We start from the raw sequence: 19,387 nt of genomic DNA, 5'->3' as shown, positions 1-19,387 counted from the left end.
CCTTCCTATTGGTGGTTAAGGTGAAACAGAAAGTTTTCCCGTGAAGGATTTGAGTTTGCCCGGAGTGCCTGATTTGCAGGAAGAGCAAAGCACACTTTATACTGTACTCTCCCAAGTCTGTGGTCTGCGCTAAAGACCTTTAGCATAGCTAAAGATAGTAAATATGAGATTCACAGAGAAGGAAATCCGTTGCCTTCTAGTGCAAGGGCCTTCTAAGGGCTCATGTGCTTATGGAGCTTCTCATTTCTGGAGGTTTGGTGATTTACTGAGCCATGTAGCTTTGCATCCTGTAAAGAAATGGTTTGGTCTGGAAGGAAGGGGCTGGTTGCCTGTCCTTTTCAGAGCTGCAGAGGAATCACAGTTCTTGCTCTCTTTATCAGGAGCTGTGGGCCATCAGCATCTCTGAGACACCTGGGCATGATGTGGGCAGCTTAGTGGGCTGTATTTGTCTCTTACAGAAGTACTTCCAGACAACCCTGAGAGCAGATCTGCCTTACCCAGTCCCAAGAAGTCACTGGTTGCCTAGATAAAAGTACTGCTTTGCCTAGATAAAAGCTAATTTTCCAGCTTGGGAAGCACTGGAGGAGGTTCCCTCGTTGTGTGTCCTGGGTTCATATGGAGGGATTTAAGGTCAGTCATCAGGATACCTTTCTTCCCAGGAGAAAGCTTGAATAATCGCAGCACTGTGTGTTTTGTTACCAGTTCTCTGTCGCACTTTGCTTCAGGATGATCTTCCCTCGGCGTCGGGCAGGCCCTCTCCAACCCCTCCCCTCACTGCAGCATGCAGCCGTCCCCGCCAGGATCCCAGCTGAGGCTGGAGACTGGAGACAACAAGCTCCCCGGAGCCGCTTTCCCAGCACTCCCCTGGCAGTTCCCTCGGGCTGTAAATGTTCAGCCCAAACGAATCAGTTTGCTGCTGGTATTTACAAAAGCTGGAAAAGCTAGTGCTGTTGTCAGTAGCGAGTGCAACGGTTGTCCTCTAAATCCTTCCTTTCCTTATCTTGGTCACCTTCTCCCCTTTCTGTCTCCATCCTCACCCCAGTTAATCCTCTGCCCTGGACATCTGCCTATTCCTACAGCCACCCTTGACCCATGGAGAGCAAGAAACTTACTCCGGCTTGTTCCAGCTGAGAAGCCAGTGCACATGCTGGAACATGTGAATATTTTTGTTTTGTTCTATTTTCCCTACTGTCAGTCCAAAGCTTACAGTGTGCGCAGGTCCACCTTCCTTTTGCACCAGGCTCTGCCAGTGGACTCTCCCCTTGCTTGCACCACCATCCAGATAAAATACGACTGCCCTTGGCCACATAAATATCTGGGTCCATAATACACGGACAAAAAGAAACAAAGCCCTTGCTGGTTCAGTAGTCACATCATATGGTAACGTGTCATCGCGGTAACAAGGGACCTGTGAACAGGTGACTGACCGACATCATTAATCCTTGCCCTCTTGCAGAGCTATAGCCTTGGAAGCTGACTTAGTCACCGACTTATTGGAAGATATTCAGCTGAAAAGTCCCAGACTGGACAGATGACTATCATAGGTCACCAAAGGCCATCTGTGGTTACTCCGTTTTGCTTTTCTGTTTATTTGTTTTTTTTACCCTACCAATGTGCCTGAACATATAGAAGGGATATCTCAAGGTTTCTGCTGTACAAGAGAGAGGTTGCATTGACCTGGAGGTTTTCTCTCAGGAAGATTTGCTGGCAGAGACACTAGTCTCTGCACTGGATTTTGCTCAAGGAAATCAAAAGCAATGGGTGAGGCTTTGAAATACTTGCAGAATCAGTCTGTGTCTGCATCATGCAGTCCTTTCCTTTGCTGAAGCACCCATCTGGCCACAGCCTGGAGCTGAGCAACTAAAACATTCCCCTGACCCAAAGGACTTAAATATTTAGGGACGACTCAGCTTTAATGCGTCGTATGGTTGAAGTTCCACAAAACCAGAGATCTTCAGAAAAACCTGGGTTGCCCTGGTAACAGTTAGTCAGCATGGCTGGACAGCCTTTATATTTCAGAGATCTCATTAAATATGAATACTCTTATGTTTACGGCTTTGCTGCCTGAAAGAGTCTAAAAAGTTGGAATGCATGCTTCCATAGCAACATCAACTTTGAAGAGATACCTGATGTTAAAGCATTTCATCTCACTACCGTTAACAAAGCACCTTCAGGAGGAAAAAGGGAATCAGAGGGGATAGCCTAGAGAGCAGGCAAAGGGACTGGGAAAGATACAGACATAAAAAAGGATAAGCAAACATCCACTGATATCTGTGGAGTATTTCTGTACCCATCAGGACAGAGATGTGGAGGGGCTGGTTTGGTCAAGTTAAGGGGTCTAGTTAAGAGCTCATGGCTGAACACCAACTCCTTCCCACTTTTCGCATTTTGTTGCTTTGGGCTTTTTCTGCTATGAAGGGCTGTAGGCAATTTCTCATAAGTGCTTTTCACCTAAGGGTGATCCACATTCACACAGCACAACCTGCCTTTGGCCTCTGCACTGGGTCACAGCGCAGAGCCTGCCAAGCCTGCAGATTTTTGCCTCGTCTCCCTTATCTCCTGCTCTTCCCAGTCTTCACTGGTACTGTTGTGAAAAAGGCCACGTCACGCAGACTTGCTTCCTCCCTGCACACGTGACATGACCGTCAGCTACAGCACAGGGCTGCGGGTGCCCGTCTCAGGATCCTCAGGCTTTTTCCGGGGTGCAGCTGCTCAGCAGTGCCTGCAGATCAAGACTGATATGAAGTACATCACATTACAGTCTCCAGCATTGGCTGTGAGTCTGTTGGGCCTCCAGCCCTTCATGAGAGACCCACAAATTCAGTGGATCCCTCCTCCCCAAACCAGTACAGGGTCCTGGGGAGAGCTGTGAAGCCACCAGATTGTTCAGCTGCTTCACGTAAGTTTCTTTAGGAAACCTCACAAGCTGGGGCAGAGGGCTCACAAGGCTTTCCAGCCCAGTGCTGCTCTCTAATCGACTGCCTGGGTGAATTGGCGTGCACCCTTGGGGAAGGGGTGTTATGTCACAGTCCAAAATCACTCAGTCCTCTATTAAAGTCACAAGTCATCTGCACATAGCATGTAGGTGGTTTGCATATTCTCCAGGGTGAAGGTCTCATCCTGAAATAGCCATCCATGTGTTTTGAGCACAATTGGCAGGTGTTTCAACAAAGAAGACTAGACTCAAATCGTTATTCCAAGTTATTCATTATTCATTGCTTTGCTCAGCATTCAAAATCACAGGCAAAGCACCGGGAGGAAGGCAAAGAAAGGTCCTGAATAGGTCAGCCCTGAGTTCTTATCAAAGACAAACTCCTGGTCTACTTGCAATTGGTTTGCTTTTTCTTCTTGCATTTATGTACTGTTATGACAGCACAGCAAAGTAGTGTGATATAGGCCTGTCCCAAAACTCCAGTGAGCTTTTAAAGCCTGTGATCAGCCTGAACAGAGTTATTCATAGGCCTTTCATTCTAAAAGAGCCAGTAGAAGTGACTTTTCCTTGTTCTCCTCAGCTTTCCAAGGTTCTTTAACACCGCGTTTGTTAGTCCTCCTCTCTTCACCGACACTGAGTCAGATTGGTATGTGCATATCACTTGCATTATTAACACCTCTCAAATTCCTTCAGGCATCCTGAGAACATCAGACAGCCAGGGATCACGGGATTAGGCTCACTTCTCATCAGCTTGGCTTTGCCAGGGCAAGGACCCTCAGCCACCCTAGAAGGTTTTTGGGGTGCTGGGGACAGAGAGCTTCACCAGAAGCAGCTTAAGGACATGCGCCTTGCTGCCCCGTGTGCATGCATGGCTGGGCACCTCCTTTCTTTGCCAAGGCAATGCTCTTGCTTGCCCCAATGCCAAGAGAAAACCCGTTGTGGAAGGAGGGAGGGAAGGCACGGCCACCTCCTGAATCCCTGCGCAATGCTCTGTTGGTACCACCGAGAAGATGTGGATCTATATACCACCACCAGGGCTGGTGCCACTGTGTGCTGTCAGGACCCCGTGACATTTCCCACTGTGAGGATGTCCTTCCCAATTTTTTGTGACTTTGCTAGACTCCAGTGCTTTGAGTCAGGATATTCTAGGCGACACAAACCATTCAGTGAATTCAGCAATGGAAAAATATATTTTCATACAAATTTAAAAATTCCAGTGACCTTTTCTTTGAGACATTGTAGCTATTAGGGGGTCTGAAATTTGATAACACTGACACTTGGAAGGCAGCCAAAATAATAATTCATGACTCAGTCAGCGCCAGCATTCCCATTTTTCAAGCTGCTTCCATGCTAATGAAGGGACCAATTGGTTTAAATTTTTTTTCCCAGAGTTCCAAATCGGTCACAGTAAGCGAACTTTATGAGAGGGAGAGAGAGTTTGGGATTTAACTTTGATGAATCTACTGGTCTGTCAACCTTTCTGTAATTTTTCTGCTTGAAATTTTAATAACTATTTCTAGTGATCACTAATTACTGATTTTCAGAATATGTAATGATATTCAGCCTGATTCCCATCTCGGTTCCTATCTCAGTTTGCATCAGTTTCATTGCTCTGGTCTCAGCGAATTTGCTCTTGCTTTATAGCAGGATAAGACCGCAATGCCTGGTGGAGAAAAGCTTTCTGGAAAGAGAAATGTGTTTTGGTAGAGGCGGTTCCATACCAGGAGGAACAGAGCAAACATACCTTCCAAGGCTATTCAGTAAACCCACAAATAAATGCAGGGGCATCCACGGAGGGTGGGGGTGGGATGAAAGATACTTTTAATCCAGAAGGGCTGAAAGAGTCGTTTTATCTCCCTGTCACTCATCAATACTTTAAAAATACATAAAATATAGAATAACTATAAGAATAATCCTCGCATTATTATGTCTCTTTCACATGCTTTGTGTATTTCAATCTTAAGTAGTCAAGCTTACGTTTTGGAAGTTATCAATCCAGAAAAGATTTGTACAGGATGTACTATAAGGATTATGGTTTAATCTAGTGAATAGTGATGCTATATTGGGAATAATACGTGAACGGCTGCATGTGTGTACTGGCATATTTATATTTGTTTCTCCGAATCACTTGTGTGTTGACATGGGCTTGCTGCATGATGTCCAGTGCAGAGATCTGGACACGTGAGGACACAGGGGCGAGGGGGCGGCGGGGAGGATGACCTAGCTGCTGTAAAGCCAGTTTAGGAACGGAACGGAGAATTAGAGCCAAAAATTTAACCCTTGAAATTTTTGGTCATTCAATTCACATGCCATACCATCCCTAAAACACCCGTGTGCTAGGGAACAGGATCGTTTTGAGGGTGAATGTTGTACGTAAACATACCCAGCAGCGGTACAGTAGCTCTCAGCTGCAGCCACACTTTGAAAAGAGATCCCAGTGCCTGCTCTGTATTAATGTTTTCCGTAACGAATAAACCCATTTTCCGATGAACAGGCCGGGTTTCTTTCCAAAGTCAGCTGAATTTAACAGGACCCTTCTCCATCTCGCTCTCCCTCTACCTCTCTCTTTTCTCAGCGATGGTCTGGGTGGTCTGGGGCTACCGGGGCTGTGTGCACCACGCGTGTGGCCTGCGCTTCCCCCTGCTTTTTCACCTCTCTCTTAAGCTCGCCTTCGAGGAGAGGGCAGGCCCATAGCCCACAGCACAGAGCCTGCCGACCGGCAGCCCTCGGCGTTGGCAAATTTCGTTCAAATCGTGCAAGCTCCAGCCAAGAGGCTGCTGCTCGCCAGCTCTCCCGGGCTGGGGTCGAGGGTCCTGCTAACCGAGCAGCACATCGCCTGGGAAGCCCAGCGGGCAAAGTGAGGCGCCTCTGACGAAGAGAGCTGCCTGCTGTGAAAAATGGTCCCCCCAATAATCGCTTCCTTAGAAAAAGAAAAGAAAGAAAAAAAACCCTGCAAGGCTGAGCTGTAGCTTCCGATTTAGGGAGAAACAGTGTGAGCTAAAGCTTGAACCCAGCAGTTTGGTAAGTTCTTGGTAGAGAAGATAAAGGCTGCTGCACTGGGTCAGACCAGCTAACCTTGTAGTCTGCTTAAAACAGTAATGACCGCACCTGCGTGCTTAGGGCAAGTACGCGCAGATCTTTTTTGCTGGATTCCCTGTACGGCAATGCAAAGACTTGGTTTTCAGGAGATAGATCGAATCTTTGCTCTGCATTGTCCCAGTCAACTCTTCCGTGAGTTTGTCTTGCCGCTTTCCAAACCTTTCAAGAGCTTTGACGCACCACAGAGACAAATTCTGCAGTTTAAATGGGATTGTTTGCAAGCACGTGATCACATCTGGGATAATCCCAGTGTCAGTAGGATGTGCAATCATGTTACCCACTGTGTAATCAAAGCAAAACAGTGCACGCTGAATTTTCCAGATATAGCATTTGCCTTGGGGTTGTTGCTACAGTAAAATAATGGGAGGGTTTGGGGCTTCTGGAAGTGCAAAATGACCTACTGTGGGTGGCTGGTTTTTGTTTTTTTTTTCCCCCTGGTATTCTTGTGGCTTCCCGCTGGGGACTTGCAGTCCCTTTTTGTAGTTGTGATTCCCTCTGAAACAGGAGGAAATTCCCACAAAAGCGCCTGAACGACTATGGTGTGTTAGGTACCTGGGCAGCCTGGCACCCGCTGGGGTACAGCGGGGTGGGAGGTGAGCAGGAAGGAGAAGAGCGCTACGGGACTGAGCCGTGCAAGGGGAGATGCACAACCTGACCTCTGGGGTGGCTCTGCCCACGCCTCCTCCGTCTCATGAGCAAAATAGACCAAAAGGACTTTCAAGCTCAAAGAAGCAGGTCTCAATAGAATATAAACTGGAATAAATCTTTCCAAAGAGAACTCAAAGAGACCAGCTGAGAGAGGACAGAAATAGAAAGGGTTTATGAATGAATCTCCCCTCACCCGCGGTGTCTCTGCAGGCGGGTTCCTGTTTCCTGGATCAGTTTCAGGTTGCTCAGGGGCTTTCTGGGTTGCAATAAGCTCTGTGCAGTCCCCTCTTCACCTGCAGAATCCTTTTCTTTGCATCCGCTTGGACGCCTGCTGATGCCTGTCGCCTCTCTCAGCCCCCTTTTTGCTATGATTTTGTCAGGCCAATACTTCTCTCTTCCTCTCCCAGTTGTGCCCTCAGCTCTCCCTTCTGCCCACCCCACTTTTCAGCCTTGGAGATTTCCCACCCCTGAGCAGGTCCAGCTCCCGCACCAGAGGTGCTCCTGCCACTGGTGGCACCAAGGTACCCTGTGCCCGAATTCGCTGCCTGGCTGAGCTGTTCTTGACACCGGCAGCCACAGCTTGTGCCGAGGTGCCGTGGGTGAAGGGCCGGGTGCCAGAGGTGCGGGGGATGTCACCTGTGCTTGGGCTCACAGCAAGCCCTGGAGCCACCACCTCTGCTGGGCAGAGATGGCGTTGCCCTCGTCCCTGAACTCTGCAAGCACTGAGGGCACCAGGCTAACGAGCATGCTTGTCAGAGTATGGTCTCTGCAACACTGACAGTGCAGCAATTACTGGAAACCTCAGCCACGTGTTTGCTTTTGGAAAGGGCTTTTCAGGAATTTATTATCTCTGCAGCATGGTGCAGCCATCTTCTTAAAATTAGGCTCTTTATTTAGAGGGGTCTTTAAAAACATGCGATACACTCACAGTCAGGCTGGGGTTTTATTCTTGATACTCTTCTGTAGGTTGGCTGGTTGGCTTTTTTTTTTTCTCTTTGTAGATTTAAGCTTGCAGTTTGGGGAGACTTGTGGCCTTGAAAACTAGTCAAACTTTCTCCTGCGGAGAATCAAGGGCAGTAAGACTGTTGTTGCGGTGTCTATTGAGGCACTGACCCAAAGGTAACAGTGAATAATATCCCTAAAAGAAAGAAAGCTGGAAAATGAAAACTGTATTTTTTTTTAATTCCTCATTAGTGATTCTACATAAGGGATATAAACCAATTCGTATAAGCTCCCCTACAAATGTCAGGAGGAGCAAACAAGCCATCATTCATGATGACGAATGGTTGCTACCTAGCAGGCTGCTATCACACTGAACCAAGGAAAAATGGCCTGCTGTCATGCCTCGTTTCTTGACTACTGCAGCCTGATGGCCTGGCTCGGCTCTCAAAGCAAGAACAGGAGTCCCATTCCTGGTGCTCTTGGAGGTGCTGCACACTTGCTGGGGCCATCAGGGCTCAATGGGGCTCTCTGGGAGGGACCACCAGGCAAATCCCTGCTCAGGCAAGGAAGGGGCAGGGCACAAACCTTAGGCAAAAACGGCCCCCAGCAACAGTGTACGCGTGAGACAGCTCCAGACAAAGCTGACCTATGCTTAGAGGACAAGGCAAACTGCGCTGAGCCCTGCTGTGGGGTGACTGCCACAAGCCATTTCTGCTCTCTGTGTGTCTGCTCCCATATGCCGCTGGGGTTTAAAAGGAGGATCGTTGTCTAGATACTTTCTTAAGGCATGGGGGGGAAAAAGCACACCTCTGCACTTCTGTGACCTGGCAGGAGTTCTTGTAGCAATGAAGGCTATTCAATGGGATGCAAGTGTCTCACACTGTCACACGCTTTGGCTAAAACATACCTCTCCAGCAAGAGCTGGAGCATGGTATCTAGCAGGAATTGGAAACGGGAGTTCTGGCAGAGCTGGTCATACTGGCCCCCCTTCTGCTCATTTGTTCCCTGAGCTTACTGGAAGTGAGAGCTCTGTCTTGGCTCTAGTTGTGAATTAAGACAATTTTGGAAACAATTCTACCTCTAATGACACCTACCATTCATCTACCCTTTTTGCCTAGGGTCTATCTGACAAGCAGAGAACTTGTTCCTCAAAGTTTTGAGTGTGATGGCTGGCTTTGAGCACTAAAAAGCAAAAAAGGATCCCATGCAGGCCAATACAGGCAGGTGCCAGCAGGAAACGTAACCTAAGGAAGCCATGCTTGGAAATTTGCTTTGAATGGAGGGGAGAAGAGGAGGTGGAATTTTAGGTAATGTCACTAGATATTGCTATTCAGCAAACTACAGGGACCTCAGAGGTACCTTCCCTCTCTGTGCAGCAAAAGGAATCTGGATTGTCATAAATGCTGTTTTCAGCTGGTTGGCTGCAGAAGATGAATTCAGAGTTGATTAGGTTATGAGACAGTATGGTTAGGAAACAGACTTCTTGGAGCCACTTCATGGAGCCTGTCCTAGATTTGTGTACGGTAGATGTGATTTCAGGCCTTGGCAAGAGTAAAGAGTGATTGTTTGTGTGAAGAGAAAAGAGTGAGTCCCTCTGTGCAAGCAGGGACTGCTTTTTTTCTTTACGTTTTTCTTCTTTATATTGGTTCCTCTCACAGGGAAATAGTCCAGGCCTCACTTTTTCGCACCTGTCATGGTGAGTACTTGTAAAACATTCCCGTGAGTCCAGCAGTAACGTTGTACAATATCATGTCTTCTTTAGACCTTAATATCCGTATTCCCCTCAGTGTGGCATTCTTTTTTCCTTCCCCAGGGAGCATGGTGCGTGAAGTCCCATAAGGTTGGGACCTTGCCCAGCACCCTGTGCTGTTGTGGTGCTGCAAGGTAACGCTCTCCTTGGCACCACCAGGAAATATTCCCCAGTTGCATGACTTCCTGCAGTGCTGGGGAACACAGGTAGGATCTGGAGAAGGTGCCTCCTTAGACAGGCAATAGCAGTTTGTTTCCACTTTGAACCATTACCCTCATCATAACTCTGTTTGTTCCTGCTTCTGATAAAGTTAAATTCAGAAAAGTTCTGCCCGACCTACACTTAGCCCGCAGGCTGCTGCTCCTGCCTCAGATCTGTGTCTGTCTGAAAATTTGTCCGTCTGGTTTCCCTCCCCGTCTGTCAGCTAATAGAGATTACTGACTGCCAGCAGCGCTGGCTCGAATGTCCTGAACAACATTTCCACTGCTGGAGTTGGTGCATGGTGCACCTGCTGGGATGGCAACAAGGAGAAAGAGCCCGTGCAACACCCTGTGCAGAGAGAGGAACGCGTCCTTCAGTTAGCCTCAAACTAAAATATGTCCCACACCAGACCAGATAGCTGTCCAGGACACTACACTTCCCCTGTAAATGTGCCCATATAGCTCAGGTGATGCTGAACAACCTGTGCTGGACTGGAAGTGTCCCTGGTATGGGCTCCTTATTAAACTACTATTGTATGGCATGAAGGAGGAAGCTGTAGTTTAGCCCATATACAAAGGATTTTCTGTCACTGCCCTGAGGAGAGAAGCACCTTTTTTTACGTAGTGTAAGATATACACCCCAGGTTACTCCAGCTGGCTTTTAAAGACACCATGACCGCAGTATGCAAGACCACGAGTCTGGAACGAGTCATTACCGCTTTGAGCTGATGAACTTCTAGCATCCGTGGTGTGTGCAGAGGTGGAGGGGAGCAAAGCATTGTTGCAGGTGCATATGTCCATTTAGATGACCTGTTTCCTACTCTGAATCACCAAAAGGGAGAAGATAAATCTAATTCTTTGGAACGGACAACCGTGACGTAAAGGAGGTAAAGAGCTTAAAAAATGCTGTCTGTTGAAAGGAAATATTTCATGCGGGAACATGAAAACCCAGCTGTAGATCCAGCATAGCATCCCCCCCAAAGTGGGTTTTATGTAGCTCTTTCCTCCTCCTAACTGACTTTGAAAATGCATAGTCCCGTTTCTAATGGTAAAAAGCCCTCCACACTACTCCAGCCCTCAAATTATTGCATGAAGATAACAGCAAAAAAGGAAAATGCCACAGTGAGTTTGGAGGAAGACCTTTTGAGCTGAGATTTAAGATTAGCCTCTGCTAACCCTGGAATGACCCAGTGAAATTTACCTAAAATTGGCTGGGGGGTTTCTTTGTTCTTTCATTCAAGTCGAGGACTGTGAGCTCCTGCCATGAATGTGAGGGACTTCGGTTGGGACTACTGCACTCTTCTCTCTTCCAGCTCCATGCGATATCTAATATTTCAAAGCAGAAAGCTTCTTGTCCTGCCTGAGTGGCTGTTGCCTGCTGCCAGGAGAACCACAACTAGCTGGTCCTGCCACTCGTGCTCACGTGGCATCTCTACCCAGTGCTAGGGAGCTTCATTTTTAGGGGCCAGCTTTCCCCTCTGGGGAGAGCATCTGGTCTCCTACAGACTTTCAGAAAGATTGTAGGAAATTTAAAACTTTGGGTCCTCTGTCAAATGGGGTTGAAGCTGTCCAAAAGTTTGAAAGTTATTCTCTCTCTTCCTTCTTCCCTCCTGGGCAGTGAGACTGAATGAAATGAAATGAATGAAATGCCATTAAAGATAATGAGTTGTCATATAAAATCCTCTTTGTGATGAAAAGGGGATCCTGGCTTGGATCACTGTGTTAAAACTTTCCCTGGGTCAGATCATCAGTTCTGCAAAAGCATGTTGCAGAGGCATCAGTCAAGACAATCGTCAGGGTGTGCCTCCAGATTTTGCTCTGTGCACGCTCTTGTGATTCCTAACCTCATCTCAGGGCAGGCTCCTTCAACCGCAGTGCATGGTAAAGGTGTGATGGATGAAGAGGACAGCGCTATTGTAATGTCTAATGAAAAGGTGCAAATGCAGTGCTGGTAGCTCTGCAGACTGCACGCAGTCTCCAGTTATTGCATCCTGGACGGTTCTAGGAATAACATGCCATTACTAATTTGTAGTAACACATAGCTTCTAATTTATTGAAATGGTTTGGAGGTTTTCTTCTGTTTAAAATGAATGGAAAAACTACATAATTAATCTGCTTGCAGCTCATGTTGTATCAGAGATGGCTTTGAGTTTAGAAGGATATTGACTCCTCCAAAGTGTCAAAGCACGTACTCTAGCGCTTAGGGAGGATGCTTGGCTAAATCCAGTCTGCTTTTCTCTCTGATAGTCTGGCCAAGAGGAAACGCGTGGTCTTTACACCAGAGATGAGATTTGTTACGCCGAATGGGTGCAATAGAGAGCAGAACTGCCAGGGACTTACCACATCAATTATCTGCAGCAAAGAAAGCTGAAGTTCAACTACCAGAGGTTGGGAGTCGTTCACCACAGGTCGTTCAAGACGACTGTAGTTTCTCAGCAGATCTCTGTACAAGCGTCTCTGGCCTTCACCCTGCTGAGAGACTAAGGGAAAAGAAAGATGGTAAACATCTGTCATTCAGATGGTCACACAGTCCATGTTGTTTGTTTGCCTGAAAAAATGTCTCTGAATGTCTTTTTAACTTGAAACCGGTTTCCTGAAAAGTAAGGATTAGTAATTCTGCCCATAGGGGTGCTGACAGAGCTTTTCTGTCGTGCGTCAGCCACACAGAAAAACTGGACTCAACCGGGAACCCTCATGCTGATGGTGCAGGGAGACCAGGCTCTGAAGCCAAAGGGCACCTTCTTGGAAAGCGGCCAGAGGGCTCTTATTTGCTGCTTCCAGAAACCAGCTGCCACGGAGCCGGAGCTGGTGTCATTACCTGAACATACCCTGTGTTTACCTAGCATCACTGACAGGTCCTGTTAGTACCTGGAGCCCTTCTCCGTGCATGTTCAGGAAGCAAGGGTTTGTCCCCAAAATGGGTGCAGGTGCAGATGCTCTGGGCTGTGACTACCCGGGCTCTACCTAAGAGCTGCACCAAACGGGGTGAGGCTCAGAGGCTGCATGTTCGCTGAGGCCAAATTCATCCTGCCAGCACGAGTGTGTACTCCCTGAGTTGTCCCTGCCAAGGAATCTGCACTTTGTATTATTATTACTTTGGAACAAAGCTTTTTTTTCTTTTTTTTCTTTTCTTTTTTTAATGCACTGCAGCTCCTAGAGTCTTGTGTGTGACTTTTTTGTAACACGTGAGCAGAGCTTTTCACAGTGACCCTGGGACTCTTCTAACAGTGGTGAGATGAATAGCTTTTGACAATCCACACAAACTGTAACAACCAGTTCCTCCTTCCCCGGTCCCCTGATGTGCTCAGCGAACCCTGCAAGCCTGGGGCAGGCTGCTCTCCACCACAGCAGCGACGCCTTTTAAAATTAATAATATCATTCAGTTTATAAATGTCTTTAATTAGTGTTCCCTTCAGTGTTCCTGATGCTGGAGGGATCTTTGTGGCTTTCCAGTATGACGGTGCCTAGTTAGCAAGGAGGGAGGGTATTTTTATTTATTTTGGTGAGTTATACCAACATGTCATCTTCATGGGCCTTTTATGCCTTTGAATAATATATTATATGGTCATGGAGAACCAGAGAAGCAGATGTAACAGAGCTGCTCCAACATTTTCACTCTCTTTGAAGACAAGCCCTGGCCACAGTTTCTCTACTCCACCAGCTCTGGCAAACTTCCCTGCTAGGAAATTATTTAGATCCTCTGTTATAATTTTAGTATGTAACCCCCTGCCTCCCTTGCAAGGTCCTTGTGTGGGAAGGAGACCGGTGAAGATCACATCACATTTTCCTTTGGAAAGAGGGCCCGTGCTCTGAGCCAACGCGCTGCCCTCTCTCTCCCTGCACCATGTCACGTTGCTGTGCTTCAGGGAAAGGATGACCGCCTGCACCATCCCTCATCCTTAGCACTCATGTCGTGTTCACCTTTAACCTCCCTTTGAAACAGTCTACCTCAGCTTTTACTATCAAAACGTGCCCTTTGCCAGGCTCTTCAGGTCGCCGCTGCAGCTGGTACCATCGCTGACGATGTGCAGTAAACCATCCACCCCAGGGGGCTGACGGGGGAGATTTGGGCACAACCGTTTGCTGTGTACCCCGGGCAGCTGACTTTGCGCTGTGTGCTCCAGCCGTGCTGTAACCGGGCCCCTTGCCCCGATAAACCTTGCGAGCTGAAGTAACCCAGCACGAGATGTTTGCACCCGGTCCTCCACCCCTTCTTCACTTCTCCCTTCTGCAGCGTGGTCCTGTTACTTGGTGACCTCTTGTATCTGCAACTGTTAACATAGCCCAGCTGATCTGTTCTGAGCCTGCTGAGCTGGTGCTCGTTGCCATATGTTTGTGTGCTCTTTGGTTTTGTTTACAAAATTGCGTAGGTTCAGAAGCGGTGGAGCCTTTGTGGTCTCCTGGCAAATTGCCGGGGCAGCTGTTGGTGTTGCAAAGGCTTCGCTTGTCTAATCAGGCTGCTATATCCCCATTGCAGTGGCTCTGGAGCAGGAATGGAGAAGGGCAACAGGTCAAAACTGTGTTTTTATAAACTTCTTTCAATCTTAAAATGCTTAGTGTTTCATACTCCGGAGAGATTCCTGCTTTTTATCCCTCTAATGCCTGTGCTAGTGCTTTGTGACATTACATCTCTGAGTGCTAAGTGGAGTGTTTGCTGGTGATGGGGAAGCCGAGGCCTCTCGGGAGCAGCGACAGGATAAGCATTACTGCTGCCAGCCCCCCAGCCACAGAAATCTCTACCTCAGTCCCTGGCACTGTGAGCTCCCTGGTGCCTGATATGAAATTTTAAACGAGGCTGGAAGTTGGAAGCCAATTTTTAAGGTTGCCAAGTCAGTCTCCCAAAAGCAATGCCAGACTTACCTGCCTAGGTCTGTTGTGAGAGAGTCTTTACCTGCAAATAACTGCTGGTGGGCATTAGCAAGCAATGCTTGCTTGATGCAGGCCCCTGAGGAGCAGAGAGCCTCTTATGACCCACAGCTTCAGCCAGTGCCCCCCTTATTGCTGAATTAGCTTTGAATCAGCAGGAAAAAAAAAACTATATCTCATTAAAAATTCAGGGAAGAGGAGTGGATGCTGTTTCTCTTAACTTTAGTAAGGCTTTTGACAGCGTCTGCCGTAACATCCTCATTGACAAACAGATGAAGTATGGACAGTGGTGAGGTGGAATGAAAACTGGCTAACTCCCAAGCTCAGAGGGTTGTGAGCAGCAGCACAAAGCCCAGCTGGAGGCCAGTCACTAGTGGTGTCCCCCAGGGGCTGATACTAGAGGCAATACTGTTTAACGTCTTAATCAGTGATCTGGATGATGGGACGGAGGGCACCCTCAGCATATTTGCAGATGGCACAAAACCCAGAGGAGTGGCTGGTACGCCAGAGGGCTGTGCTGCCGTTCAGAGGGACCTCAGCTGGCTGGAGAGATGGGCAGAGAGGAACCTCATGCGGTTCAGCAAAGGGAAGTGCAGAGTCCTGCACCTGGGGAGAAATCACCCCAGGCACCAGTACTTGCTGGGGGCCCCCCTGGGAGTCCCGGTGGGAAAACAAGTTGAATATGCACCAGCAATGTGCAGTCATGGCAAAGAAGGTCTATGGCATCCTGGGCTGCATTAGGCAGAGCATTGCCGGCGGGTCAAGGGAGGTGATCCTTCTCCTCTACTCAGCACTGGTGAGGCCGTATCTGGAGTACTGTGTCCAGTGCTGGTCTCCTCAGCGCAGGAGAGATACGGACATAGCAGAGCAAGCACAGTGACAGGCCATGAAAATGGTGAAGAGACTGGAGCATCTGTCATATGAGGAGAGGCTGAAAGAGCTGGGACTGTTCAGGCTGGCGAAGAGAAGGCTAGGGGGGAACTTATTCATGTGTATAAATACCTGATGGGGAATATAAAGAAGATGGAACAAGGCTCTTCTCAGTGATGCTTGTGACAAGAGACAATGGGCATGAATCAAAACACAAGAAATTCCATTTAAACGTAGGGAAAAGAAAGCTTTTTTATCGTAGGTGTGATCAAACACTGAAACAGGTTGTCCAGAGAGGTTCTGTGGTCTCCATCCCTGGAGATATTCAAAATCCAACTGGACACAGCCCTGGGCAACCTGCTCGTGCTGCCTCTGCTTGGAGCATGGCGTTTGGACTAGGCAATCTCTGGAAGAGCCTTGGATTGCCTTCCAACCTCAGCCAATCTGTGGTTATGTAAAAATTTTCTTTTGGTGGTGTCTCCTAGCCTTATGCCATGGGAGTCGCCTCAGTTCTGGTGCTTCTGCACATTGGAGTTCCTGGCCTTGCAGTGGAGGGATTCATCAGCGTTGGCTTACTGAAGTCTGACAAGTTGCACGTAAAGAGAAATTGAAAGAGAGAAGATGAAGAACTAGAGTGACCCCTGGCAAAACATCATCGGGGTGGAAACCCAATCCTGTAACCTTCTACCTAAAATAAAGAAATAACTGACTGTTAATACAGATCTTTTTCTTGGATAATGCTTGTGAACATCACAGCAGCGAAGGCCATTCAGTAGGAACAAATCTAGTCTGATCAAGGCTTCTACCTACTGTTATCTTTCTCTGGGCAAAGGTGGTGATTGTTGCTGTACTCCTTTTGGACACCTGGTAGCATAAGGTGCATGAGCCTGCTGATGGCAGAGAGAGCCTGGGGAAGGAGCTGTGCTCGGAATAACACATGGCCGGCATGGCTGCAGTGGTGCCAAGGCAGAGGGCATCCTCAGAGAGTTTGCTTATAGTAAGTCTAAGAGGTAATGAGCATGTGCAAAAGTGGCCTCCTGTCACAGAGTGAGGTGAGCTCTGTTTCTAGTGGGAAGAATAGCAAGTATTGACAGACTCTGCAGTAATGTGCTTTGGATGCTAAAGGGCTCTCTACTTTTGTGGAAAGGGCATCAAAGCCATCTGTGGCTCGGAGCTGAAATCAAAAAAAAAAAAAGAAAAAAAAGAAGCTGGACATGAAGCACAGATTTCATTTCTAGCAGAAAATGTAGCAAACATCTAGAAAAAGGGCTGCTCCATCTTGGTGTCCTCACATCAGGGCTGCTGGATGTCTTTCTTGAGAATTTGCTTAAACCAAAAAGCTGCTGGACTAGCTATGGGGTGATTAGGTGACATGCAATGGCCTGAGATAGGCAGCGCATCAGGTCCCTCCAGCTTTACTCTCTGATTAACCTGAGTGGTGGATCCCCTAAACTGCTCCTACAGTTTGCAGACAACTGGAAGGCACAAGGCCAATTAATTAATCCATGGCAGGAATGGGGTCCCCAGACAGCTGTGTGAAGAGCTTTATCAACAGTAGAGGTAGTCATGGAGCAGACTGATTTCTTAGGTACCTCTTCGAATCTCTTCTCTCTCTCCCGCAAAGAAGTCTGCAAGAAGCCCACACTGTGATGCCCACTGTTTGAGCGACATGATCGATAAACTGCTCTCAAAATCTCTTGGGCACACGTGCTATTATTGAATTGTGTCTTTCTTTCTAGCACGGAGTTGATGTGAGTAGCACAGCAAGGTAACCTCCTAGGAACTGTTTCTCTATTGCAGTATGCTACTTTCTCCTCTCTACCAGGTAAATTTTGGCCCCTCCAAATGTATTACTGTGAGACCAGGGAACTTCGCAGGGAGGATGCTGCTGTGGCCTCTGCTGGATCAGGGAGTCCTGTGATAGGGAAGATGAACTTGTAACAAGGAAGCAGGAGGTGGCAGCTTCCCTGTGGGCTTATTTCTGAGGTGCAGATCTCCTGCTTTACACGCCTGTGAATAGCTGTCCTTCTCCTCCTTCATTCCCCTGCATCATGCCTGTCTTGAATTATTTGGGCAGAAAAGAAAGCAAGCCACCTTGCTGTTAGCTTACAGTCTGGGCTGTCTCTCCTTCCACATGCCTGGTCTGCACAGGGGATTTCATCATCTTCGTCAAATGCGGACATGCTGCAATGTCCAGCCAGGGTTAGGCAAAGAGAGGAAGAGTTAAACATGGGATCTTTGTGTCTTAAAAAAAATCAGCAGAGCTTTGGTAGCTGAGCTGCAGAGACCTCCTTAGAGCAAACCTGGAAGCAGGTTAATACTTGCATCCAGCTGTTTGGGTAAAGTGTGGATCAGTAACTAGAAGGAGAGAGGTGTCTCTGATGGGGCTTGCACAGGTAGTTTTTCACAGTGACTTTGAGCCTTCGTGCTATCTATGAAGGGTTTTGAATTCTCTGAGACAGTGCAGTTTAATTAGGTCAAGCTGGAGCTGGCTGATGTCAGCTCCAAGTCAGCAGCTGGGCATGCCCAAGCTCAAGTCTGGACCAAACTCCCCATGCCCTGACGCCAGTGATGGTGAGGAGAGCTGTCTCAATTGGCCTGCATGCTTTGTGGCTTGCTTAGGCATGATGATCTTGATGCGACTCAGATATCTGATCTGGCGGCACAGCTGAAAATCAATTTTGGGGCGGTTTTTTTTTGTTGGTTTGTTTTTTGTTTTTTGTTTTTTTTTTTTAATAAAAACCTCCCTGGGCCCTGGGGCAAAAGTCCAGTTCTTGCCAGCTTCCCAGTTTCGTTCCAGAAGTGGTCTGCTCCTTGACTGAGCGTCACTGGTGTGGCTCACAAAATGGCTTGCTGCACACAAGTATTTATTAAATAAGGAAACGTCACCAGGGGGTTGGGTGGAAGGGCATGGATTCCCAAGATGTTCTGAGCAACATTAACTGTACTTATTGATCATTCCTTCTCTTGTTCATGGTGTTCCTCAGTTCCTGTGATATCATTGCTGTGGTACTTATTCACTCCCCTTGCACTTTGTGCAGATACTCCACCACATCTGCATACTTTGTTTCTCTCTCTGTACTGTTCTTTTGCCACATTCCTGCTGCTCTTTTCTTTTTTATTACTGTTTCCTAAAGGAAATTGAGGGGAATTCTGGCCTTTTCTGAAAACCAGTGTCCTTATACTCATAGATCTTATTATGTTTCGTTGTATAATGAATGCCTGCAATCTCAGTATGACTGGAACATTTACACAGCAAAAAAGCATGAGGAAAACCTTTGGGTATCATCAGAGCTGTCTAACTCCTAGAACCTCATATATTTTCCTAAAAACCTGCAGACTTTTATGAGGTAACTAACCCTCTATTATTTACCTCTGCTTAGCTTATCACTGAACTCTTACAGGGATTTTAGTTATTTCTTCGGGAATGCATGTGGAATGGTCACAGAGAGATAAACAGCATATGCAATAATCAATTATGGGGGGAAGTAACAGGGGTAATATCACTGAAAATGCAGGTTATTTCACAGGCAACTTCATCAGCATTAATAGTTGAAATTGCAGTATCTCTTACCAAAACGTGGTGTGCTTTACTGCTTTGGTAGCTATAAGAAAGCATTCACCTTAGTTTGTGTATTTTGCAGATTTCGGAGAACGTAAAGCATCTCACTGCCATATGTCACTTAATCCCCAAAGACACAGATGTGTCCCATCTGCTTTTGTTCTTACGTGCAGGGTTGTTGCTTTTGTCTGGGGCTGCAAATGCATTATTTCTTTCAGCGTCCTTGGCTTTAAAACGTATGCCATCACACTAGGTGAAGAGTACTCGCACGGGAACCAAGGGCACGGCAACAGCTGCCTCAAGCCTCCGTGTGTGTGGTGCATGTTTGTGTGTTTGGGTATTTGAATACTTCTCCCATTTAAAACCTCTTTTTAATCTACTTCCGTTCTGCATAATCTTCGATTCTAATCTTTGGTTCTCACTGTGCAGATTGTTTCTGCGTCTTACGCTCAAAACTCATTAGGTACCCAGAGAAATCTAAGAAATGCCATATTTTCCTAGGCAAATTGTATCTAATC

General features: G+C 47.3%; 1 protein-coding gene across 1 annotated transcript in view; it reads right to left on the bottom strand.

The window, feature by feature from the left end:
- Positions 1-16,978, bottom strand: part of LOC136995363 (neuronal acetylcholine receptor subunit alpha-7-like) — a 52,340-nt gene extending 35,362 nt beyond the window's left edge. The window contains exons 1-2 of the mRNA XM_067315986.1: positions 16,900-16,978; positions 11,912-12,051 (exon numbers count right to left, since the gene is read on the bottom strand). Of these exons, the coding sequence (XP_067172087.1) occupies positions 11,912-12,051; positions 16,900-16,978 (219 nt within the window). The remainder of the gene's footprint in view (positions 1-11,911; positions 12,052-16,899) is intronic.
- Positions 16,979-19,387: the final 2,409 nt, after the last annotated feature.

This window comes from Apteryx mantelli, chromosome Z (assembly GCF_036417845.1).
Source record: "Apteryx mantelli isolate bAptMan1 chromosome Z, bAptMan1.hap1, whole genome shotgun sequence".
In the NCBI taxonomy this organism is placed as follows: Eukaryota; Metazoa; Chordata; class Aves; order Apterygiformes; family Apterygidae; genus Apteryx; species Apteryx mantelli.
The sequence above is the reverse complement of the archived record's forward strand: the minus strand, read 5'-3'. Positions and strand labels throughout refer to the sequence as shown.